This window comes from Lepisma saccharinum, chromosome 1, assembly GCF_977018435.1.
Source record: "Lepisma saccharinum chromosome 1, izLepSacc3.1, whole genome shotgun sequence".
Taxonomy (NCBI): Eukaryota; Metazoa; Arthropoda; class Insecta; order Zygentoma; family Lepismatidae; genus Lepisma; species Lepisma saccharinum.
The window spans coordinates 84,446,343-84,474,036 of NC_139229.1; the positions used below are offsets into that span (position 1 = coordinate 84,446,343).

Sequence of the window (27,694 nt, forward strand, 5' to 3'; positions counted from 1 at the left end):
TATCTCTGTGCTAAAGAAGAAGAAGACGACCGTTGTGGAGGGGCGGAGCTCTCGTGGTAGGGGTAAGTTCAATGTTTTGATGCCGTGTTTGTTTATTTATCAAAATCGTGAGTAACTTTGTAGAATTTTTATTTTGCAATGCTTTTGAAGAGATAATAGTTATTTTGTGTATTTGGGGCCTTTGTTATGGTTATGGACTTTGACATGTAAAGAAAGTTTCATTACCCTTCATTAACTATATTTTTGAGTCACCAGGTGTTGGTGAATTGCAACATCCTACACATTTCATCTGCGTGTCTCTTGAGAAAGTGGATAAATTCCCATGCATGCATGTATAGTCTACTGTTACGCAAAGGCGCGATTTGGCTTTGATTATTTTCAATTAGGTTAGCTGTTTGATCGCACGTAATTACGGAAGAAGGAATTTAGTGTAATCCTATCCTAATAACTCGTACTAGACGGTAAATGTGAAGGAATTTGGAAACAATTTTGAAAATGGTTCATGATACAAAGGTATCGGAGGTACAAGAGTAACTAGAATAACTTCAGATAATATTATTTGTACCTGGTACGCTGTAGGTCTTGTGAAGTCATATCTCATTGTTCTCTTCATATTGCTGCCACAAGCCATAAACCAAACACAACAGCCATCTAAATAATGGGGAGAACACACGTTGTAAAGTATGCTTTGAGGACCTAAACATTGGATGCATTGTCAAAAGTTAGGGTAAAAATGTCATATGCGGGAAATGGATGTCTTCAAATTTACAGGAGAAAGTACTTACGGAATTGAGTTTCTGTGTAATTTCGGAAGGTCGTAGAAGTGTTTTCTCGCATTTTTCAAACTATTTTGCCGCTAAATCATGTATTTTTCTATAATAATGTCCCTCCGATGCACAAAAGCTGTTGCTTGCATTTCCATCCATGTACTTGAACTGGATGTTGCGAGCATCTGATGATACAATTCCCGTTAAATGTTTCCAAACACACAGTTTTTTTCACTATATTGCCCAACCTAAAGCAACCTAACCTAACCTTACCGTGATGGTGCATGGGGCTATCGTAAATGGTTTTTGGGGCTATTCGTGGATGGTTATAAGATTCAGAATGGTTTTTGGGGCTATGCGGGAATGGTTTTGGGGGCTATTCATGGATGGTCATACTATCCTGAATGGTTTTTGGGGATATGCGTGAATTGTTTTTGGGCTTATGCGGGAATGGTTTTCGGGGCTATGCGGGAATTTTTCTGTTAAGAAGGTTGAAACACTAGTTTGCCGTTTGAAACACAATGCTAGTCAAGATTTGCCCGCCATTTTGCATGTTCAGGAAGCGAGAAAAGAACGAACAATAATTACTCGATATGTCGACAATAGATACTAATTTCGTTGAAAAAAGCTAAATCCGTTGTTAAACAATCTTTCGCAATGCAGAATAGGTAAGTACGAATGTTAAAAAGTAGAGAATTAAAGAGTTAGAGCGATTTCCCGCATATAAGAGTTTTACCGAAGTTAGCTATGTAACAAGTTTTACATAGGCCTACATGTAATTATGTTCTAATGCCACTTATTGGTTAATATTTTTCATAAAATTACATGATTTTTTTTTCAAACAGTATTGTAACAGGTATTTATTGTCTTTCAGGATGAAAACATCAAAACTTCACAATACAATACAAATGGTATTGTGAAACAATAGATAAATGGATCAAGTTGGAAGCACCCAAACTCAAGAAACATCAACACAATATGGTATGGATATGCTGATTATATCAACTTTTATATAGTCAATTGTTCATTGTGTAGGCTAGTAGTTGTACAGGGTCAACGAAGTTAGTAATAAGCTGTGTTTTACACAGCGTATATGCAAGTTGAATTGCATCTTCTGCAAATATGCTGTATAAAGAAACAAACTGCCAGAGTACTAATTAAGGCGAGTGTACATGAACATAGTTTTGTTTAGTTTAGTTTATTTGCGTCCAAGGACTACCGGTGTGTACAAATTACAGTACATGGTAATATAGGACATGTCAATACTTACATTACAATACAATACTACATTAATAGATTTTACAAATACAAAATATATAGCCAAAAATTGTAAAAAATTAGGTCTTACACTTGTTTTATGTTCAAAAGCACAAAAAAAATATAACATGAGAAGATATAGAACATTGCAGCCTACTTCTAGGTGATACTAATTATCCACTTTCATTTGACATTTAATTTTACAAGAAAAATATGTGATTATACTGCATTATGTACATTTGTCTTATGTAAAAGTTGCTTCCATGTATTCAGCTATAGAATAAAAAACATGCTTCAGAAGCATTGATTTTATCTTGTGCTTGAATATCATCAATTTTTGTTCTTTCCTCACATCTTGTGGTAGTTTATTGTAGAGGTATATGGAAGAGTTTAAGGGACCTTTCTTACATAAGTTAAGGCGGCAGTGTTTTATGTGAAGTTTGTCTTTATTTCTTGTGTTTAGGCCATGTATTTCCTCATTTGTGGCAAAGTTGGTAATATTTTGCTTAACATAAATTAAGCATTCATAAATGTATATGCAGGGAAGAGTTAACACATTAAGTTTACGGAAAAGAGTTCTACATGAATAAGTTTTCTTTACTCCAGCTATGATTCTTATAGCTCTTTTTTGAAGCATAAAAAGGACATTGGAGTGGCCCTTGTTACCCCAAACCATAATCCCGTATCTTAGTAAAGCATCAAAGTTTGCCATATAAAGGCACTTTACTGTTTGGGTGCTTGAGATGTCTACCATTTCTCGAAGGGCATAGCACACACTACTTAATTTTGATTGTAGCATGTTTATGTGTTCTGTATAGCTAAGGTGTTCATCCAGAATGATACCCAGAAATTTTGATTTTTTTTTAGGCTCTAGTTGTGTATTCCCAGATATTAGATTGAGGCTTATTTGGTTTCTGGTTTGGATTGTAGAAAATGTAATGTAATTTGTTTTTTTGCTGTTGAGGAGTAGATTATTATTTAAAAACCAGTCATCTAATTTGTTTAATACGTTATTAGCCTTAGATTGTAGAGCATCTTTGGAAGTGTGTGTTACTATAATATTTGTATCATCAGCATATAATATTGCATTTGGCTCGGGTATAACATTTGGTAAATCATTTATGTACATAAGAAACAAAAGAGGGCCAAGAATACTTCCCTGAGGCACCCCACATGTTACACTTTTCATGGTGGAGTGCTGATGTGTTACATATACTTTTGCTGTGGTGTGAGCGATTTCTATAATTTGCTTTCTATTGGTAAGGTAAGATTGAAACCACTTTTGTGGTAGTCCACGAATACCAAGTTTTTGAAGTTTCCACAGCAATATCTCGTGATTTACAGAATCGAAAGCTTTTGATAGGTCACAAAAGACTCCTACCGTGTGATTACAATTATTCAGAGATTGTGTGACACATTCTACTAAGTCTGCTAATGCTGTTTTCGTGCTTCGTTCAGACCTAAAACCATGCTGCGACACGCTTAAGATTGAGTGTTTACTACAGAAATTTTCTACTCTCATCATTATTGCATGTTCATGCATGCATGAAAATGCTTTATAAAATATCATGTGTGTTCTGGACTGACACTGAAGTTAAAATTCCAGTTAAAAATTACACATTGTTAATTACATAAAAATTTCAGTACAAAAACTGTCAATATCTTGGGTTTGAATTCCATATATAAAATGACATTTCAGTATTGTTATGGTAAACAAAATCTTTAAAAATCCCATTTGCATATAAGTTTTGCATTTTTGGTACAGAATAGATTGCATACTGATTATTCACACTCTGAAAAGTGTCATGTCATTAATAAAATTGTAAATTTTCTACTTAAGAGTTTATTTTGCATCTTGTTTTTCATATCTGGTGGGAACAAAAAAAGAAACAAGGGTTATAAATTCTCAACATTTTAGGAAGTGGAGTATCCAGAGGTGGGTAGGGGACAAACAGGAAACTCTCCTCCCCTCTGGATTTTCTTTCTCGAGCTCCGTATGTCTAAAATTATTCCTAACATGGTAGATATTTTTTTTTTGTTAGCTCAACATTCTACGATGCCAGAAGTCCTGGCTTCAAATCCCAGCCTGAGTGTGGGTGTTCTTTATGAGTGTTCCTTCATCAATTTCATCATATTATCACTCATCCTTATGTTTGCAACTAACCAAAAGTGGCAGAAAACAAGTTATTTTTTATAGTTGATCAATAATTTTTAGAGGAAAAATAATAATTGTTCTGCTAATTTGTCAGAAATAGAAATTCTGGAAAGTTGTACACAAAGTTGATTTTTAGGTTTTTAATAAATATACTGTAAATTGTATATTTTGATAGTGTTGCTATTGTAATGGCACAGTTTGAATTTATGTACCTTAGGTAGGTCGTAACGCTATAAAAAACAAAAGTATTTGTATTTTTGATAAGTGACCTTGAATAAACAAGTCATATATTTGTTACAGATACAACATAAGTAATAATGGACTATTTGTTTGCAAGGAAAATGAACTTTTATGAAATTTCTTCCAGTCTTTTTTTCATGTTCTGTTGAAAAGTAAAGTATAACATGACAAATGTGAAAATTATCATGTGAGCTGTATTTTTAACCCCAGCTCTCACTAATTCTGTGCAGGTAGCACCACTCCATCAACTGTGAGACAAGAAGACACCGCATCTTCCACACCTGTTATCTTATTTCGTGAAATACACAAAAATGCATGGCTGAAGAAACTGCCGTCATCAGAAAACAAGAAACTTGGAGCATTTCCAAAGGTTCCTGTAAGTAAATTTAGCACATTAACTTTTCTGTAAACAGCAAGACCTGTGAGTTATGCTAAATGTTCTGTTTTTGCGGTTACTGTTCTCTTTCTTTTAAGGTGTGGCATGTTGTGGTTAGCAAATTTTGAGTCATCAACAACAGAAATTTAATTTTATGTATGAACAGATCAATTGGTACTGTATCATTATTGGATGATGTAGGGTATAACTTAGTGCAAAATTTTGCCATTTTTTATCAATAGAAAGGCAAAAATTCACATGGTTTTGTATAGTAAATATGCAATAACGTTTCTTCACTTTACTCCTCATATCTGATCATTCAGTTTACTTTGGCAATGGAAGGAATTATGATAATGACATACAATTATAACAATATTTTGCATCCCTGGACAAAATTTGTGCAAAATAATACACTAATCTCTAAAACATGGAAGTTAGCTTGGCTCCTGTTTAAATTACTATATACTGTTTCTACAAAACAGTGCAAGAATTGACTATCAGTGATGTTAGGTACCCAAGTTAAAGTTGCCCCTCCCAACCGTATCTTCTGGATCTGTCGCTGGATGAAATTGTATTGCAACCACCTGGTTACAAATATTTTAAATTGGTGAATGAAACTTTAGGTTCTTTACTGAACATTTTATATTGATTTTATATTAGATTGGTATATTTTGTAGTGGCATTTTATCAGTTTTCGCAAACATTTCATGTTTGCCCATTCTTAATTTTATGAATTAGCTTCTTTTTGGGGCATGGGGGAATGTATAGTCTCGTTTTGCTAGGCAACCAACATCAAGTGATCTTATGGATGTTGCACATTGGTGTTGTGACAATGTTGTCAAGGAGTCACAGGTTCAATACTGGGTGGAGGTACATAGTGACTCAGTTCTCACTGTGAACTGCAGATCCAGACCTCCTTAGCCTATCTGTGCATAAACTTGATTTTTTTTTTTTAAAAAAAAAAACATGCAAACTTGAAGAACTTGCACATTTGGCAGGTGGAAGTAATGTCATGTCTTGCAAATGTAAAGTGTCAGACATGCAGCCAGATTACATCAAGGAAGAAGTATCTTGTATCTTGAAAGATCTCAAAAGATGGCGGTGTCCATTGAAGTGTATGTCTCAGGGTCTCCCCCCCCATAATGCTAATTTTAGGGGAGAGAAATGAATAGAAAATTAACACATGGTCATATTGGTAATTTTTGTTTGAGTTTATAGTCTTTTTGTGTGTCTTGTAAGTCAACTTTATGCACAGATAGGCTAATCAGGACAATCTGCAGTTTCAAATGGTATCTTGATTGATTGATATGATATTTTAAGTCCACTTTATGCACAGTAAGGCTAATCGGGACTGGACCTACAGTTTAAAGTGGGATCCGAACCATTATGTGCCTCCACCGGGTATCGAACCTGGGACCCCTTGATTACAAGGCAACGACACTACCACTGTGCCATCGGGGAGGCTTTTAGAAAGTATCTGAACCACTATATGCCTTCACCAGGTATCAAACCTTGATCACAAGGTGACAACGTTACCACTACGCCATTTAGTGACTATTGCCATATTAATCTTCTTTGTGACTAGTAAGGATCATGTGCAAAGTAAAAAGTGGCCTTTTAGTGGTATGTGATCTTAGCTGGCAACACCGATTGTCCAAAAAATATTCCATGGGTATAGGTAACGTATGCCCAGGAGCTGCTTAACCCTAGAACACTACGGTACGTAAAATTTACTTATGCTTTGCACTCAAATCCCTCCCCTACCTCACACCCACTCTCCCCTCCACCTAGCAGTGCCTCGGGCATTCTGTCAGACGCGAGCAGCACTGTGGTAAGGAGGGTGCAAGCGCTGATCGTCTTGATTTGGTTTGTTATGTTGTGCACTGTACGTCAATTTTACGTTGCTGTAGTAAAATGAGAAAAATCTTTCACGTAATTTTGACATTCGTAAATTTGATTTGGATAGTTAGATTTTGAAAACAAACGTTTAGAAGCATGCACAATTTTCTTGTAAGACTTTAAAATTACATTTGTTCTTTATTTGCAGTGTTATGAATATTACTATTGTTTGTTTTTCATTGTTCGAACTTTTCACCTTCATTCTTAATGTAGGTACGGGCTTGTCAAATAAAAACTCTCTTAAAATTTTCTATGTTTAATAAAACCATGTTTATACATTTTAAAATTAAGAATAAAATTCCAATATAAGGAAAATAAATTAAAAAATGTTCACAACAGGGTTCCCACACACCTGGAAAACCTGGAAATCTCAGGGAATTTGAAAAAAATACAAATCTCAGGGAAATCTCAGGGAAAATCTTGTAATAGATTAATGGTTCCCAATGAAGCAAAACTGAGGGATTATAATATGCTCCTGTCTGTGGATAATCCAAGCTGTTGTAGCATTTCTCTTTCAGCAAGGAACTCATATCTATTTGTTTGTCTCTTTCTTGTTTTTAAATGTGATTCCAGAGCTGGTGACCAAGTGTATACCCTCATAAATTTTGCACTTTACAAATTTAATTAACCGATTTTGATCTTTTACATGACGTAAAATATATGCGATGTGCTCGGTGCATGGAAGACCTGATACAGGAACTTCTCAGGAAAAAGAGAATGAAGGCTGTAACTGGTGATAAAGTAATTCGCCAGTTTAAGACATTGTTGCACAATGTCAGTAGTTAAAGGAATTGAAAGAGAAGTTTTGTAACTTTTCAATCAAAACTGATGCACTAGATTCTTTTTTTACAGGTGTCATGAAGGGCAAGGATGACTTCTCTGAGTTATGGAGCATTGTTAAGTTGGTTTTGATTTTATCACGTGGCAATGCATATGTTGAAAGTGGGTTTTCTGTAAATAGGCAGGTTTTAATAGAAAACTTGAAAGAAGAGTCTGTTGTAGCTATTCGGCAAGTTTATGATGCAGGGAAAGTGGTAGGAGGCGTGTCAAATGTAGAAGTAAGCAAAGATATGATCCAGAGTGTTACAGGTGCACGTATTAGATACGAAGAAGCATTGCAGAAGATGAGAAAGAAATGTGATCACAAAGAAGACAAGAGGAAAGAAATGAAACGTAAAGCAAGTGAGATCCGTGCTTTACAAGATAAAACAACAAAAGGTGCAAGAAGAATCAAAGGCTATTGTAGAACAATTAAAAAAAACTTGAAGCTCCTGAGAAGTAAAGTTTCTTAATTTGCTGTATCAGACATTAAGTACATTTCTTGTTTTATATTTCAGTCTCAGTAACTTATTATTCCTTTTTACATCGGTACTAATAATTGTCTCTTCATTTTTATATGTTTTAAAAATTCCAATAATTTGTTTGTCTTAACTATTATTGTATGCATTACAGATTAATTGATATTGTATCCATTTATAAACATCTATGAAAAGTGTGAAAATATTTCAATGTTCTATATCAGATATGTTAGAAATTGTTTCAGACTTGTTTAAAGTTCTAGAAAACTGGTCATCTTTGTTCTTAATTACATGCAAAGAAGTGTAATTTTATTTTATTATTGAACTAGTTTTGTTATTTGCATCAGAAAACAACAGTAATAGAGAAGGTGAGGATGGTATTCCTATGAGGGGAAATGGAGGAGGCCATTGTAAAATTATAGTAGTCATTTACTGTACATTCAATACTCTGGAAAAAATATGAGGATTCTGGAAAACTCAGGGGAATCTCAGGGAAAATGGATTTGGAGTTTGCGTGGGAACCCTGCACAAAGAATCGTCATTTTGTTTTCATGATGTAGAGGTTTTGTTAAAGATAGATTCCTTCATGTACGTAAAATTTATGTAGCACTAGTTACACTGTAATATTAAGGGCCAGGCAACTGCCCAGGTTGCTGCCCTCAGGGGGATCACCACATAAGGGCATTTTCCTTGAGTAGGCAAAATGAATTGAAGCTACTGATGCAGAACAGAATAAGTACATTGCAAAATCATGTAGCAATTTAAGCTGTCATTTTGATATCATTATGTAGATATTAAAGTAATACATTCCCACAATAAACGTGTTCTTTAACAGTAACGCCTAAGGTATTTAATAGTAAGGGTATTATTTTTCTTGTTAAAACAGTAAATATATAACGTAATCATTTTTTTTAATGAAGATTGGTGAAAAGTAGACACCAAAAACACACTTTAACCATCCCTGCATGTAGCCTGGTGCTGACTATGCACTCATAAAATTATTTGAGCAGTATTTGGTAGTTTTAAATCTACATTCATAATTTCTTGGTTATTTCTTGAAGTATGATGTTTTCTATTTTTCTGTTTGTTATTTTGCTGCTTCTGTTGTTTCAGAAAGGAGAAAGAGTGTGGGCAGTTTTCTGCATCCATGATGATGTCGAGGCTCTTGTGGAGTTGTACCAGGACCAGAAACAAGCATCTACTCACAAACCAGACTGGTTTGTTTCACTCAGAAATTGCCTTCATGTGTCTCCGACAATTTGTGCTCAAGAGGACGAATATGAATTCGTCATTACTCTTAGCTCTGATGTCATTCGGCTTGCGGCACCCTCATGGTAAAGTTTTATTCCTCAAAGTAACTAATGTAACTAGTGATTTATTATTATTTTTTAGTTTATTTGGTGATTTCTCTAAGCTGTTTTAATATGATTGAAATTGCTGACTAAGCATTAGTAATAAAGAGTGAAAAACACTAAAGCCGCTGACAAAGGTAGTATTATTTACTAAAAAAAAAACACTTTACACATAACGTTTCAACCCTGTATCAGAGCCTTCTTCGCCCGACCCTGTGGCCAAGTGGTTAGCACATCGCACTGCGACACCAAGGGTCCCAAGTTCGAATCCCGGTCGGGTTTGGTTGTTTGTGAATGTCCATTCATCATGACATGATTCGAACAAGTGTTCTCGGGTTACCATTTCATCATTTCATCACTCATCCCCATCTTCGCAAATTAGCCAAGAGGCACAAAACGAAAAGTAAAATAAACTAAATCAATCAATCAGAGCCTTCTTCAGACTAAGAAACTAATTCAAATTATATATTTTTAAAATTTGTTGTAGGGTTGAAACATAAAGTGTTTTTTTTTTAAAGTAAACATTTATTTACTTTATTTTTTATTTTTTATTTACCTTGATCAGTGGCTTTATTGTTTTTTAAACATGGAAACAAGGCTTAATTGAAAATAGGAATTGTAGCCTTCCTGGTGACATGATTCGAACAAGTGTTCTCGGGTTACCAGCCAGGTTAAGTCGATGTTGGCTTCCAACGTTTTGATGATGATGAGAGCAATCTATTCACTCGAAATGTTGGAAGCCAACATCAACTTAACCTGGCTGCACGCCGTACCCAGAATTTTATTTCGGAGGGGGCTCATCCCTTATCAGCAGCCGCATCTAAAGGTGAAAAAGTGAGGGGGTAGAAGCTATCAATATAATTATTTCGGTATATTACAACTTATTATAGAATGTTTAATCTGCTAAAGAAGTAAAATTAATTACCACTGTACAATATTCAAATTAGATATTTGTAGGATTTTGGGAGGGGCTTCAGCCCCCCCCCCCCCTGAGCCCTCCTCCTGGCTACGTGCCTGCCTGGTTGGTAACCCAAGAATACTTGTTCAAAAGCCTTAATTGTATTACCAATAAATAGAGGCATGCGTATTTTATTTTTGACGAAAAACACGAAATGTGAAATAACTAGGGAACGGATTTCTAGGTCCATACCTATTTGTTTTTTGCTACGTCCTAGACATATGCTGTTTAGAGACCTTTGAGTTTCATATACACAGCACCCCTCTACTGAAATTCTATAGGACCTAAAAATGCCTTAATGAACTATAAATTCCTATAAATACCTAAAAGCCCTATTTTGACTTGAAAAACGCCTTTTAAACCATTCGCTTAACTTTAAAAATAACTTTTATTAAGAACAATGAAATTGGAAAAATCTGGAGCGAACCGACTGGAAAAGGCATTCTCCGCTGCTGAACGCAGTACTTTCGGGGACCGTAAGTGTAGCATACGAAACAAAAATGTGAGCTGTTTTTTTTGGATGGAATCCTAGCTACAAAATCTTGACTTGACCTACAGTTTAAAGTAGGATCCGAACCACTATGTATACCTCCAACGGATATCGAATCTACGACGACGTCACAAGGCGATGACATTACCACTATGCCTCGGGGAGCCTCAAACCTGCTTTGTGAATCGGCAGCAGTTGCATTTATAAAGTTTGCACCAATAACTTCCTGCGGCATGGAGAGAAGGTTATCCATGGATCGTAACGATCACATTGAAAGTTAATGGGATTGTTACAATCCAGAAATGTCAGTGTCTGTTCAAGCGTCTATTAGCAGACAACTGGAAGAACTTTACCACGGGGAACATTGAAAAGCATATGGTGGTGAGGTGTTTCAAAATATGATAAACTTTTTACATTGGACAAATTGTATATTATAACCAGAGTATAGTATTCATTGCACTAAAAATAGTAACTTTTGTGTACAGATTTAATCTAAAACCAGTTATTTCATTATTAATTAATAATTATGCTTATTAATTAATTATAAGCACCTAAAATGGAGTTTATAAAGTCCTAAATTCCTCTTTTTAACACCTAAAAATTCGATCCCTAGAAATAACGCATTGTAGTGTTAATTTTTCATGTTTCTAAAAGGTGTGAGGTGCATTTTGAATTATCCTGCGAGTTATGTAATTCACGGAAAATTGATTAATTTTGCTGTAAATATTGAGAAGCAAAAATGGCCCCATTTATACAGAAATAAACTTAATAAATGTGCTATTACAAGGGATCTGTTTATTTTATGTAATAAGTGTAGTTTTTAAAATCAACTTTAGAATTATATTCACAATTTTAAAACCAAAATGTCATTTTATGCACTGATTTTTCACCACTATAACACCGACATTTTATTTACCACTTTTGAACTCGAAATTGACTGTTTTTGTACCAAAATTTTGCTTTTTTATTTGCCAAAAATATATGCCTGTATCAATAAAGGGTCAAGTAACAAATAACAAAGTATATAATGATCACATTCTGAAACATCTACAATTAATTATAAGCAGTAAAACCTTTCCTTCATGTGTAAAATCAAGTGATTGTCACCGCATAGAAGACATTGATGCCTTTATTAAATGTAGAAGGTGACAACTCAGGAAAAACATCATTAATCTGCCACTGGTTTGTTTTCTGTAGGAGTTGAAAGTTTTCTGAGTGTATCATGTTAAACATGATAACTTTTGAAAATCAACCAGCAACATAGCAGAAAAATACATGTAGTTAATAATTGTAGGAAATATGTTATGCCTTATCTATATTTCAGGGACCTAATGATGGAGTGGGTAGACACAATACGGAACAAGTTACGAGAAATGAAAATCCTGTCGCCAAAGGAAAACATCTACAGCAAGACACCAGAGCCTAGGCTTCCTCTTGCCCCAACACGAGATCCCAACTCCCCTCTGCCTGCTCCTCCCGTGGGACCATCTGTTGTTGTGCCTGGAGTGGAGCCACTCCGTCCAGAGACTTCTGGTATGTCAGTCCTTGGATGTGTGTGTGTACACATTAGTATTCATTTGCAGCAGGTGTACAGTCACAGACACTTCTGCGTTGTGACATTTCCTTTGACTGTTAATGGGATCATTACAACCCAGAAGTGTCCATGGCTGTACTAATGAATGGAGGCATGCATATTTCGTTTTTGATGGAAACACGAAATATGAAATAACATGCTGGATTCAAGGGCACCTGCAGGGAGGGGCCAGGGGTCACTTGCCCGTCCACTATTTCTGAAAAGAGTTAATGTAATTCGAATGGTAAAATTGTAGTGATATTTTATATAAGAAATGTCGTTTTCTGTGCTGTAAGTTACAGCAGCAACTATTATTATTATTATTATTTCAAGTAGGGTTACATTTAAGTCTACTTCACATTTCAGTCTATTTTACACTGATTATCTAACTATAAAAAACAGCTTTTTGTCAGTATACAGTTATTCAAATTGATACACAGAGTATGGAAATAACAAATGTATGTAATTTTTAAAAAACATAGTAGTAGTAATAACAAATAATATCAACAATAAAAGCAGTAATAATAATAATAAAAGTTTCTATGACCCTGCCCCCCCTGAGAAAGAAATCCTGTAAAGTTTATTCATGTTTTTTAAATGTGTGAGGTACATTTTCATACCATGTTTCATCATGAAATAATGCAAAACGAACTACAAGATGTGTATTGAACTCTTAAACATGAAATTTAGTTTATTTACTGACAATAGTTTCTGTGAAGTCTGAATTATGCTGCGAGTTATGCAAATCATGGAAAATTGACTAATTTGGCTGTGAATATTTGTAAAGCAGATATGAACATCTTTGCCCTGGAATAAATTTAATATACTCTGATAACTACAAAGTTTATTTTATGTAATAACTGTAGTTTTTAAGTCAAATTTAGGGTTATATTCACCATTTTATGACCAAAATGCCATTTTGTATACCACTTTTGATCCTCAAATGTACCCAGTTTTTGTACCGAAATCCTGACCTTTTATTCACCACAAATAAAGGGTTAGAAAAAATTATGTTAATTAAGTGGAACAAACAAATGCATTAGTGTTAACATAATTTTTACTAACCCTGTATCTGTCCTAATGAATTGTATCTGCTAATCACTGAAAACATGGTTATTAGATAATGGCACGTCTTCCAGCACATGAAATGAAATAAATCCTGGTAACACGTTTAACTATTTTCTGTTTGATTAGATGGCAGCTCTACTGTCTCGGAGGATGCAGTACCAAGTTCTTCCATAAGTCCTCCCGGGGAAAATGCTCAAGCGCAGTTGGTGCATTTTAGGCTAACCCCTGGCTCTGATAGCCAAAGTAGTTCCTCTTCCACACCAGCATCTGCATTGAATCCTGAAAGACTGGCATATAATAGGTAAGAGCTTTTTAATTTTTAACGCAGAGGATTACTGTAATTTTTTGTAAATATCAGATAAGTGGAATTTACAATCCATTTTTGTATAAATTTGCAACATGTTTTTTTTTCTTGTATCTGTAGAATTATTTCTCATGTAGTCTATGGTTATTAAAAGCATAAAAACACAATTTTTTGTTGTGATGTTTCAGGAAAACACATTCCCTTCATCAGACTAAGAAACAAATGCATTTAACTTTGGAAAAATAACTACGTTCGTTTCTCCAAAAGTAGGTAGTAAAGTAGATAGTCTTTCTCACGAATTACTTCCCCAACGGGTCTTACAAAGCAGTCATATTTAGCGACTTATCTCTGAAGGTGTCAACTATGTCAACATTGAAAAAGTTCCCTCGCTTCCATGTCTGATGAAGGGAGCATGTGTTCTGAAACGTCACAACGAAAAATGTGTTTTTATGCTTGTACAGGGTGGCGACAGACCTGGAAAACCGGGAGAAGTCAGGGAATTTGAGGTGTCAAAAAAGTCAGGGAAATGTCAGGGAATTTTGTTTTGATTGATTTTATTTTTTTTATAAGATATCGTTATGGAACTCTGCGCGGGAACAGGAAATCTTGTTGCTAAGTTTCTGCCTCAACTTTTAGGCCCCTTTTATGCAGGAGGACAGAGAGAGGGAGAGAAATTTGCGGAGGGGCAGAAAAAATGTGTTAAGCCTCTAAACATTAAGTGGAAAATGCATTGAATTATCATTTTTCTTGTCTGTATGGGAGTATTAAGGGGACGGAACTGTCAACAGATGGAGGGGATGAGAGCTGGTGGTGCCATCTGATAGTTGTCAGATGTCGTAATAAGGCATTTTGTTGGACATACTGTAGGAACATGGAAACAAATAGACTCCCTTGATACATACGATTTGTGTCGAATATCGGCACCCGACAAAGTGTCTCACTACAACATGCGACAGAAATTGCATGCATGGCACTCGTATGGAATTGATTTTTGTTGGATGTCTTCAGACTGCAAATATACTGCTGGAATTTTATTACTCTTCTGGCTCACTTCACATTACTTAATGTAGCAGTGCTTACGAAGGTTTTCTTTCTTCGTCCTGACGTATTACTGGTTTCGCACAAGTTAACATTCGTTTACAATGACATTGCACTATTCTTAGATAAATCCAACAAGACAGGATACATATTGAATACTATCACGAAAAAGTGAATCATAAATCTGCATTGGTGAACGTTATAAAAATTTGGCAAGTGCATGCTCCCAACCTCAAATTTACTGCAACACTAGTAAAGGCCTGCACAAGACCTGGAGCAGACCCGTTCACGAGACATCGCTCCTGAAATGCCATGCAACCTGCGCAACACCCTCGCTTGAGCAGCTTGTATGCCCACCTGCACAGATTGTTCCTGGCAGGCATTGTAGACCCGGCGGGTACCCGCAGTCTTACGATACCTAGTAGGTCTCAGTTCGTTCTTTCCATCATCTGCAGACCCCTCCCTCTACATGACGTAGTTGCTTCGAGTAGAAACTGCACCGGGCCCACACCATTCTGCAGTGTTGCCAACTGCAATAGATTTTCACTACTTAAAAAAGGGAACTCGAAGCTTCGTAAGCCACATCACCAATGAAATGAGATTTACGAATGTTGCTACCCCTCCCCCCACACACACACATTGAAATAGGTTTTCCGTGGCACAGGATCCATAAGTATATGTCGTAAACAACCAATATACGTATATATAGTGATATAGGACAGGACTGAAACATGTCACATTCGACGCTGAGGTCGCGAGTCGAACAACACACTGTTCTACTGCGAACACCAGGGCCGTAGCCAGCCAGGGCCATTGCCGTTACCCTCGTTTGGGGGGTAGGGCCAAGTACTTGGATAAACGTGCCAACAAGAACAATCACAATAATAGTAATAAAGTAGCATGAAAGGCATTATAATCCTCATAAATCACGCAAAAAGGGGGTAGAAGTCGGTTCTCACGTGCATTTGTGTTGAAACAGAGGATTAAAAATATTTTTTTTCAACACGTCAATTTCACATTAGCTAATAATGGAAAACAAGCACACAAACTGTTTTTGAAAGAAAGAAAGTGCATGATAAATGCATTCCGAATGTACAGACATATGGCATGTAAAATTTCCATCTACAATATTTTCTTTTCACATGAAGCGACGTATTACATAATCAATTCATCCAACTCGTAACAAACCAACATTAATAGCAAATAATATCACGGGCCTAATTTTTGGCATAATCATCACCGTTGTTCTGGCATGCATAATCATCACCACCGTTCTGACATTTGTCGTAGCATGGCACTAAATTTTGTATGCCCATGGCATATGTGTTAGACAGCAAAGACAAGAACTATCTACCGCCACTTCTTCCTGCCTGTATGTGTGTGTGTCACTCTCCGACCACTAGTGCTGCGTAAATATACCATTGGAGCTTTTTTCAGGATGCCCCTTGTATATGAACTTTCAGAAGCTGTTATTAACAGTGTGTTCCTGTTTTAATGTTTGGTTAGCTAAATTAAGTACCTATACAATGCAATTCTATAAATTCCTTGCGATAAATTTCTAATACCTACAGCAATAATGGTATAACTGCATGTTTTCAGTTTCACAGTACTTCACTTGGATATGCTGTACTGAAGCAGAAATCCCGTACAATTCAATTGTTTCACTTATATGCAAGAGTTAAGTTGTTTGCTTTACAGAGAAGAGAGAAGTAGCTTTATGCATTGAAAAATGAATCCGCACTCATGGTTCTTGCAAGCAGAGGGTTTCAAACCTCAGTCGAAATATCAACATATAATGCCGAGAATGGATAAGGAGACTGTTATTTTTTGTTTCTACTTTATGTTGTTTCAGTGTAAAATGGCCAAATAAGACTGTATCTGAAACTCTTGAGTAAATAAAAAATAAATTGTATTTCTTAATAAATCACCCTTCACTCTAATCTCATTTAGTCGTAACTTTAAAAATAATCAAGTATTTTATTTTAAACTTACTGCGTAATAAAATTCCGTAATCCTTCCCTAGCTTGTAAATTGTAATAATTTTCCAAATTCACTATTTTGCAGTTTGAATTCAAATCATAGAGAATAGAGAAATTAAGTCAATTTCATAGAAGATAATATTGGTACTTTACACTTGTAGTTTGCATTCAAATCATAGAGAATAGAGAAATTAAGTCAATTTCATAGAAGATAATATTGGTACTTTACACTTGTAGTTTGCATTCAAATCATAGAGAATAGAAAAATTAAGTCAATTTCATAGAAGATAATATTGGTACTTTACACTTGTAACAGATGTTATTGTTTCTTATGAACTTTTACAAATTGAATTTGTTTCTATTTATTGTTCATTGTTTCTTGTTCTGTTGAATACTTTGTGTACTTAATATATACATGCCGCGGTAGATCAGTTGGTAGGGTGTATGACTATGATGCGAGAGACCCAGGTTCGATCCCAGGCAAGGGAGAACTGGTTTTTTTTTCCACCTGTTCAAGCAACTCCGGTGCCCACCCAGCTTCATATAAAGCAGGTACCTGGAGGAAACTCTGGGGTGTAAAGGCGGCCAGGGGCATGGGATGCTGATCACATCATCTCCACCTTCGGCCGAGATCAAGAAAGTGTGGGGCCCAAATTCCACACCCCCTATACACCTTCATGGCGTGGTGTAAAGCACAGAGGAGCACTTTACCTTTTTTTTACTTAATATATTAGAAATATATTTCAGTGATAACAACAGTATGTTCCAAGTTTAATGGCTGTATGCTATGGAAGTGTATTCTACATATTTATAAATATACTGAGAAATATAACAATCATATAATCCAAAATTACTGAAATCTTGATTTTTTAAAAAGAAAGTTCTATTCAAGAAGTTGTGGGTTTTAATCTTGAATGTCCTAATTTCATTTCCCCTTTCAAGTCAATCCAGGAAAATGTTGGGATGGTACCTTTAACCAAGTCTATAGACCCTTGATTCCATTTCCTTAGCAGCTCATCTTTCCTATTATAGTTTAATCTAATGCTAGGGATGTGTGTTGTTAGTACATGAGGGTTCAATAGTAAAGTAGAAATTAATAAACTCTTTGTTAAAACCCATATGTAGTATGAAATGTGGGACAGACAAGGGCACATAGCCTTTATAGTAATGTGGATCCAACCAATAATCAAAATTAGTACACTGTGATTTAGTTTGTCACCTATCTTGTTAAATTTTAAGCCATTATTCAAACCTGATACTGCATAATGATTAATATGCCAAAGAACTGGAAATAAGAAGTTTTATTTCTGAAGCCACAGAACAAGATGAACAAAAAAAATTGAGTCTCTTCACAGAATATATAACACACATGAAAAATTTACGTGAACATATTTGAGTATGAGAATCTTTTGAAACAAAACATTTTAACATATTCTAGTCTATTATTTCATCACTTATGGCATCACTTTTACAAACATGATGTAATATTTGCATGATATCTTGGTTCTTTGTTTAAGCAGGATGGTGTGATATTTATTACTTTCAGATAATTGGCGCTACACAGTATTTTATTTACTTTTTGTAATTGGATCACTTTGGTGCCTACATGTTATACATTAGTTCAGTTTTCAATCCTCTACCCAGCACAAGATTTTAAGTACCACATTAATACCATTACATATTTTAAAATGTTCTTTCAGAGTTCGACCACAGCAGTTTCCCAACATAACAGTTCCTTCTGCGGCATCTCACTCCTTGCAGACCCCGTCATCATCATCTTCATCGGCATCATCATCAGGATCTCAGAGTGGTTCTTCGGCAGAGAACGTTACGATTGTAGAAGTCAGAGATAATGTTGAGGAGAATTCACAGTCCCAGGTGTTCAATTTCGAGTTCATGGCGAGGACACTGAACAATACGGAAAGGGAAAATAATTCCCTTCCTCCCGCACGACCCCTTCTTGAATGTAGATATCATCAGGCAGCTACCAGTGCATTTCTTGATCCTTTCACATCGAATTATGCGCAAAGCGGACATTCTACCTCCCTCAATGGGACCAATCCTATAAGTGCAGCAGACTTGGAAGAGGGAAGTCCTTACGAATGCGTTTTCATAAATCCTCTGCAACAATCCCCGGTGCCGGCAGCTAATCCGACTGCTCAGGGTGTGACCAGGCACCAGGAGAGTGCTCCGGAAGGTAGAAGACGACAGCGAACGACTTCTGGATCAGAATTATCCAATTCTTCAAGAACGGAAAGAAGTCAGGCAGCTATGGCCAGGAACAGAACTCCTCCCCGAGTACACTCTGAGCAGAGGCTTTTGCCAGCTCCACACCCATATCGTCAGGTAAGAAGTGAATAAGAAGTAAGAAGTGTACATTTTTAAAAGATACTCCTTTACTTTATTTCACCTATTATACCAAGGATTCTGGTTTTGAATTCCAGCCTGGACACGGGTGTTCTTTGTGAATGTATCTTCATTAATTTCATTATATCATCACTCATACTCATCTTCGCGATCAGCCAAAAGTGACAGCAAGGCAAAGTAATATCAAATCAATCATGTTTTTACTTAATTTTGTGTAATTTAAAAAAGAATCAAATCATACTAGCTATTCATGTTTGGGAAATAAAAGATATGTTTAACGGTCCGCTCCAGCGGGGTTGCCCAAGCCTGACTATTCCGTGAGATTACTTATCCCTCCTGCATTGCCACTCCCACCTATCACATGCAATTCAAACAACCTAATCTTTCCAAATCAGTTCTCTCTCATAGAATAACCGTACTTTCACGCTGGCGACGATTGATTGGTCTCAACAAGTCAATCCCTGCTAGTAAGAAATAGTATAACTATGTTTCAAGTTCACATTGATTTAAGATGAAATAAGAGAAATTCAAAAATCAGTCAATCTGTTGAAAACTGGCCTGTACTAGGCAGATGCACAAAGCAGTTACTGAAAATCCCTTAATTAGTGTTCCCGCTCTTTCCCTGCATCATGCCTGACAAGTCTGAAAGATCAATTCGTGGTAAGACGTGAATATGTCAATTCACTTTCACTCTTATGATTAATGAATAAAACAAGTTCAGTATCATGCTTAAAAAATGTCACCACTATCGAACAAGCACTCAGACATCTATCTCACCTGAAAGAAATTTCATGGTTAGTGAATACTCATAAATGGAGAACTAGACATCATGCATGAGTGAGTACGTTGGTGAATTATAATTCATTCGTACATTCAGTTATTTATTCAGATCCGTGATGAATCCAAATTTACATTAACTATTGTAATTAGTTTGAATGATATTCCTTTCGTACAAAATAAATAATTTATGTTTGAAAACTCTTGAGTTACAAATGATGACGTTAACTTTAATGTACTTGATCTGATGGCAATATGATATAATACCTGAGGTACCTCGTTTTCAAAAACTAGGATGAAGTGTAAGATTAAACGTCAAAATAAATTCTCATGTTCTACTGACAAACCAGCTGGTGTACCTTGTATGTCTAAATAGTACATGCACGAATTAAATATTACAATTATAACATCATATTATGTCAAAGCAGGTTTCAATACATTCAAATGTTATCAAGTGTACTTTCTAGTCACTTTTCATATCAGGTTTGTCCGTGCACTGGACGTTACCCCAACCCCATAGCGCTAGTCCAATTATTGATGCTCGAGCATCGTGAGGAAATGTATACGTAACGTAACGATTTCGTACGATCAAAATCAATACAGTTCTAATCACGTTTGTTCCTTCACCGGCTGGAGAACATTCAATGCATGGGTTAGATTTAATTTTCCTAGAGAAAATCCCGTTGACTAAAAGTACTTTACCTCTTTTCAATATGGCGGCTTCCGCTGAGCCACATGCATTCCTGGATTTAAGCCGAATATTGCTATTCAGTTGTGTGAATGACACTTATGAAAGTTGAGTACAATAACTAAAATTTGTATGCAATGTTTATTTTATTTTCTCTCATCGCGATTGTCATGAAGGTAGATTTACCTGATGCTGGATTCTTTGTCTCGATCGGCACTGCACTTAATGGCATCAATGGCCTTACCTCATGGGCGAGCTCTCATACTTTGCATCACACAGTCTACACAGCCATTACTCACTGCTCCTTGTGACCAAAATCCAACTCCATCCCCATCTGGGTACAGACAAATTCACTTTCGTCCAGGCTTTTCGACATCAACTGCCAAAACTGCCAAACAGTTTCGTGCCGGTCCTATGTCAACTACCATCATTTCCCTCCATCTTCCTGGGGTGCGTTCATTGTTTCTTCACCGCCACACACAGTCTCCGAACTCTTCATATCCAAATTCCATCGCGCTTTCACACGGAAATCACTTAACACCCACTTGTTACTATCTACTACAGGTGCGTGTGTTAAGGTACAATTATCAATTACTTATACCCCACCTTTAGAATTTTTAAAATAGAATATTCCCTCCAGACGTAGATATTTTGATGTCTTTTTTCCATCCCTTCCGCCTCCGAGTTTCCGAACATGACCGTTCCCTTAACATTAGTCAAAATGTTCCTCATTGAGCGATAATTAGACTAAAAGTATTCACGTAATTTTGAAAATAAATGTTTGATTGCTGTTAAGTTCCCAGTGAATAAACTGAGAGTTCTACAAAAAAATTAATAATATTCACTACTAATTCAACTTAGTATTTCCGTCCTTTTTTAGATTAATATAAAGAGCGACCTCTAGTGGGTAAATTTGTAAGCCTAGTTTCCGGATCAAGTTATTCCCGTAAGCAGCTGCTCTTTTCCGTGAATTTCTCCGAGTTTCATGTGCGTTCACACCATGGACGAGCAATCTCGATAGGTTAGATCAGTTCTCCAACCATCAGAATTTTACTGTAGCTGACTTACGTTTTATCAACAAGGGAATTATGACCCTAGACCATCATACATGGTAGTATAATAAATACACACGTAAGAGAATTACTAACTTTTTCTTCAAGACTTATTTGTAGTGGTTCTATTAATTTTGGTGACCCTTGCCACCATCCACTTGGGAACTTGTTTCACAACAAGTAAGTATCTCAGAGAAAAGTTACTAATTTGCTTACATGTATTTATAATCACACGACATTTTTCAGGTCTGAGTTTTGTGTGTGGAATAGGACACCTCAAAGTAGAAAACCTTTGAGGAAGTTTATGAAGGACATTGTTATGTGTATAAGATTTTAGGAGGTCTCCTGTATTCCTGATAAATGTTATGTGTCATAAAATACTCTTCATTATTCCCATAGCCACCGCCGGCTTCCAACGTGAACAGCATTTTATCTGATGCTGGACACAGACTAACCCTTCGAGAGCAACAAGTCCGTCAGCTGCGGAGGGAGATGATGCATCCTGGAGGTGTTCGCATGCAGCTGCGTCGCAAGGACTGCATAGGCTCCATTGCATTAGTTGACACATTTGGTGTTGTGTGGTAGGTTACTTTTGTCAGTTTATTAAATGTTAAGTATGAAATGTGCACTTTTATTTTAATGAGAATAGAATGTACATATGTTCCCAATTTTTTTTCAGAAATTTTTTATCTGTCATATGTTATCAGTGACAACAATGATGTGCAAAAAAATGATACTCATTTACATCATAAATATACACATTAAGGAGATTTGGTTTTTACAAGCTTGAACAACATCACACATGTACCACTATGTTAATTTCACATATGAGAATAGATCAAATTGTGGTTCTGTAGGGAGAACCCAAACATCTGTGCCTTATCTGAGTGTCTCAGACCCAGAACATCAGAATTCCCATCACACTCTTACAACACTAGTGCTGGCTCTATTTTTTTTTTTACATACAATGGCATGTAATTTAATAAGGAAATAACATGATCTTTGTGCCTGCTGGTATCTATAATTTTGAATAAGATTTCTTCTCCACTCCTCAACAAATGTAAATATGACATACAACCATATTTACACAGGAATAGGATGAGAAAAAGTGCCAGAAGAGCAGGTAAACAAAAATGATAAAGGAAACAGTAATCACTTACCATACAAAATGGAAGACATTAATATTTTTGGTGATATACTGCATATTCACAAGAGAAAAAGAGGTAGCACAGTGTCACATAGTACAAGGGCACGAATTCTTACAGAATTCTCATAAGAATGTGGTATATCTCTCGAAAAATATTAACGTCTTTTATTTGTGTGGTAAGTGTTTACTGTCTCCTTCGTCATTTTTATACATCCATATTTATATATATTTCTTAATAACAAGTAGATAGGTTCACATTGTATCTAAATATATCTGTTTGGCTGTTACACGGAATTAGGTAATTTACTCTGAGAAGCTTACTTTTAATTTTTCTGCGCAATTTTCTTCGTGATCGATTTTGCCACCCGTCTGATGGCTTTGTACTCAAGCCTGCCGTACATGCCTCACAAAGCCACCAGATGGGTGGCGAAATCGATCGCGAAGAAAATTTGCGCTGAAAAATTAAAAGTAAGCTTATCAGAGTAAAGTAGATAGATTGTTAAAAAGCAATGCAAAAAATGTAATCTTTTTAGTACTGAGCCAATATCTTCCATCAAAATATTGATACTGGAGTATGATAGTAATTTGAAGTTGTTATTAATAGTTACAAATGCTAATTTGCTTACACCTGTATACTGAGATTTCTTTTGTTTTTAATTCACATGGAAAGTAGGTAGAAAATTAAAAAAAGATGTGTCACAAAATGTACTATCACCACAGAAATAATGAAAATTGTGTATTGTCATAACTTGCAGTGTGATTGGAGTACACAGAAGTGTTGGTTGTTATTTTGCGAGACCCACAAAACTATAGTGGGACCACAGACAATAAGAGTCTGCGCAGACCTGGTACCCCTGTGCATTGTAATCCTACGTCGAGGGGAGGGTCAGGATGGAGCAGGCTTCCTTATGATCCGAGTTGAATGGATGAAGGGGAAGGTGCATGGAGACTTTTGGCCAAAGGTTCTTTTCCTTGTGGTTGCTCTATACTGGACTATTTAAAAGAAGTCTTCAGTATGAGTAATGAAATTCGAACTGTTTCCAATAGAGAAGTATGGTTCAGCCCTCGTTTTCTAAATATATTATTGGACTGGTTTAATTTTGATTAAAAATAATACTGTAAATTCTATACTCTATTCTATACACCCGAAAGTCTTGTTTTAAGAATTGGGTTTCAGAGACCAAGAAGTATTTCCCATTTTGTTTTCAGGATTGCTGGTTGGAAACAGCGTGAGCATCCCCTGTTATACAATGCCTTCCACATTGGAGATCAGCTTCTGAGTGTGGGGAATATTGTGGTACAGAGTGCAGGAGATGCCCAGAAGCTGATCAGAGGATCAACTAGTCTTTATGTAAGCAGCTTGTATTTTAAGAACTCCTTCAAAAAGTTTTGCCATAGAGTTAATTTTGCATGTTAAAAAAAAAATCCAAATGGAATTTGAAATCAAGGATTTTCATATCATTTCTCCCTCCTGCTTCCACTTCCAACAAAGTTTCACTTTTGGTTAATCTTTCTGAAAGGCAAATAACTGAATACTAACTGTTGAAAAATTGAAAATCAGCAGGGCTTGAGGAACTAACCAACACCACATTTTCCACAGTTTTAATCACTGTACATGCTTTATTTTACCTGGAAGTTTTTGCATATGAGCCTATGTATCTTGTACATAAAAGGTGCAAAATGCAAAGGCACTGTTGTTATCAAATAATTTTAAAGTGCATCTAAACATTTCAAAGTTATTACATAGAAACGAAAGTACTGGAGAATCTGCAAAGAATATTTACTTTAATGCTTTGTCATTAAATTATTTCTTTATATAATTACAAAATTCCATTTTTTGTTGTGATTTTTAGAATAATTACATCAAGAGGAATGTTTATATCACATGTTCTTGATAGAAGTCGTTGCCTTGTAATCAAGGGGTCCTGAGTTCGATACCAGGTGGAGGCACATAGTGATTTGGATCCCACTTTAAACTGTAGGTTCAGTCCCGATTAGCCTTACTGTGCATAAAGTGGACTTAAAAACACCAAATCATTCATTCATTCATTAATTTACATGTTCTTGATTGATATATCTTTTCAAATTTCAGGCTCAGTCCTGATTAACCTGTCTGTATGCAACAGTGAATGTAAATGTCTTTCAGTTCATGCATAATAATTTTGTATTGCTTGTGAAAATATTTTGATCACCTGTGTGTCTATCACTGCCACCATTCACAATCTGTTGTTTATTTTGGGCCTAGGTCACAGATCCAATCTACTCACGCCATACTGGTATTTTGTACAAATCTGTGGCTAGTTTTGACCATAGTTGTTTCAGGCTAGTGAATCAAATGCTACTTGTGTTGATGTTGTTTAAAATTGGATACCAAAGATGTTTTTTTTTGTTCCTCTTCCTTCTCCAAAGGTTCTTAACCTTTCCTTCTGTATTGATGTTGACAGGCAAATTGTGCTGAAGTTTAAAAGTGTGTAATGGTTGACCTGGTAAGGCTCCTAGAAGTCAACCTCGCTTTCCCGTAGTATGCCCCAGTAACTGCTTCTTGCAGGCCAACGTGGCTCCAGTTCCTGGATGAAGGCCAGGATAATCCTCTGTGAAGATGTGTTGTCCTTGTATGTGCTGAGTGCCCCTTTACGGCCTCAGCTTTTAACCTAAGTAGATTTTATCTTTGGATGCAGTATAGTTTTTGTTCTTTTTAAGTAATGAATTAGTTTCAAAAATTTAGTTACGTTTTTTCAACAGAGGGAACTAAATTTTATGTTCACAGATTTTATATTTTCCTACATTATACATTCAATCTTAATGGTTCCACCATAGCAAAATATATATAGAATTTCCCTCAATATTATATTTTCCCGCATTTTAAGTGTTTTCAGCTTGTTCCTGTGAAAAACATAAAATCGGGGTTCCACTGTAATTTTTTTCTTGTTAAAAGGCCTGTCCTCAATTTTGTTTTAATTAAGGGGCTCATACCTGTATTGTGTGAGGGTAAAAAATAGCCTATGTGGTGATATGCCCATAATATCAAAATAAATCAATTCATCATTTAAAGTTTTTATTTTATTTATTTTTTAAAAATAACGTAATTATGTACCTTTCGTTTTAATATCAGCTACACATGTCCATGAATTTTGCAGGTAGAATTTGTGATACGTCGAGTTCCCTTTGGCCACGTGTATGCAATTCAACGAGATGTTGAAGGTCAGGATCTAGGTATTGTGTTGGAGGGCAACACGGCCGAAATTAAAGATGTCCTTCCCGGAAGTGTTGCAGCTAGGCATGGCCTCACCCCTCGTGCACCAACATGCGATGGTTTATCCCTTTGTAACTGGTTGATGACTGAAATCAACGGGAGACCCCTCAACTTGTTCTTCAAAGATGGAGAGGTGAAGGATCGCCTGAATGCCGTAGGCCGTGATATTTCTATTCTTGTGCAGCCGTTCGATCTTATGAAAAGCATCAGGAAGCAGCTGAAATCTCTTAGGGGATACAAAGAATATATTGTGCAGTAGTGGTAAGGTTGAATAAGAAAGGTATTCAATGTTCCTTATGTTTTGTGAGAAATGGTATTAAGTGGGAGGAAGGGGCACAATCACTGAATACTACATTTTCTCTCTTTTTTGCGTTGTTATCCAGTAGTGGTCTTTTTGTGGAGCTTATACTAAATACCCATCTTTTTGCAACACACACGTGCGTTTTAAGGATGGAACATATTATTAATTGATACAGTATCAGGAAAATTACTGATAATTATGGATCAAGTTTCTATGTATAGTCTGTGACTTACGGAGAATTCACACCGAAGAGACACGCAACATGCTGCAAGAGACATGTGTCACCTGCAAGCGAACACTCAGTAATCAATTGAACCTTTCGAACCGAAGTAACATGGTAAGCTGCATGTGTCGCATGTCACTTGTGTGCCTCTCGGACTGTGCCATTTTCTCAATACCGTGCATCGTGTTGCCTCAGTTTGTTGTTCTCGTATGCGCAGTGAATACATCACCCCAACAAGCTATTTTCAGAGAGCCCAACAGGAGGCCTTACAACATGTTTGAACCTCTAATTTGTTGATATAATAAGGTATCGATATCTACAATGTTTTAAGATTTAAACACAATGTTCTTTTTGCTTTATCAAGTTTTTGATGCAGTTATCAGCTGTAATTTGCATTCAACATCGTATAAAGAGGATGTGTTTTGGGCATGACTGCTTTTATTTTTAAAAAGCCAGCACATGGAGGCACTTTAGTCCAAAAAAGATCAATCAACGAGGTAAAGTACTCTAGTACATTGTTTCTCAACCGCTGGGCCCTCGTATCAAATATACTGAGCTGCGAAAGGTTCTGATGAAATTGGTTGACAAATAACACAATCCAAATATCATATTTAAGTTGTGAATTTTCGTTTTTTAAGTCCATTTTATGTAGTAATAGACTAATCAGGACTGGACCTACAGTTTAAAGTTGAACCTGTGCCACTATATGCCTCCACTGGGTATCGAACCTGGGATCACTTAATTACAAGGAGACGACGTTACCGCTTCGTCATTCATATTTTTTATATCTGTCAACAACCCTACACATAATTCAACTACGTAATATTACTCTTTTTGATCATGCCAGAAATTATTTATCAATATTTAATTTCATAGGTACATGTTAATTCATGCATAAAATCTCAAATACTGGAAAGGTGTATGCGAGGAAAATTCTTGGCCTAATGACTTAAAAAAGAAAATACCGGGACATGGTTTCACGAAGATTGAGAACCGTTTCTCTAGTGTTTAGGTCTTCGCCTTATCCAGCTGGAAAGTATAGCATGCATAGTTTGAGGTCAGTGCATATTATTTCTCAGTTTCTCATGCACAACATGCATCTCCCAAGTTTCAATAACTTGCACAAATTTTG

At 36.0% G+C, this 27,694-nt stretch overlaps 1 protein-coding gene across 4 annotated transcripts; it reads left to right on the top strand.

Annotated features, from left to right (window-relative positions):
* On the top strand, positions 1 to 27,495 carry LOC145997229 (uncharacterized). 4 transcript variants are annotated; one of them, XM_083134026.1, is made up of 10 exons: positions 1 to 62; positions 1,642 to 1,748; positions 4,650 to 4,795; positions 9,106 to 9,326; positions 12,117 to 12,325; positions 13,560 to 13,734; positions 18,455 to 19,100; positions 22,038 to 22,219; positions 23,995 to 24,136; positions 25,923 to 27,495. In XM_083134026.1, the coding sequence occupies exons 2-10, from the start codon at positions 1,700 to 1,702 to the stop codon at positions 26,295 to 26,297; spliced, it is 2,145 nt and encodes a 714-aa protein (XP_082990152.1). In that variant the 5' UTR covers positions 1 to 62; positions 1,642 to 1,699; the 3' UTR covers positions 26,298 to 27,495. The 4 variants fall into 4 exon arrangements, with proteins under 4 accessions (XP_082990152.1, XP_082990182.1, XP_082990162.1 ...); XM_083134056.1 differs by having other exon boundaries at positions 37 to 56; XM_083134036.1 differs by having other exon boundaries at positions 60 to 107.
* Positions 27,496 to 27,694: the final 199 nt, after the last annotated feature.

Bases quoted from the DNA above. Each gene is read 5' to 3' on its own strand.
- LOC145997229 (XM_083134026.1), top strand. From the start codon at position 1,700: ATGGATCAAGTTGGAAGCACCCAAACTCAAGAAACATCAACACAATAT. The intron at 13,735-18,454 runs GTAAGAGCTTTT...ATGTTCTTTCAG, and splicing joins GAAAGACTGGCATATAATAG to AGTTCGACCACAGCAGTTTC. The intron at 19,101-22,037 runs GTAAGAAGTGAA...TTATTCCCATAG, and splicing joins CTCCACACCCATATCGTCAG to CCACCGCCGGCTTCCAACGT.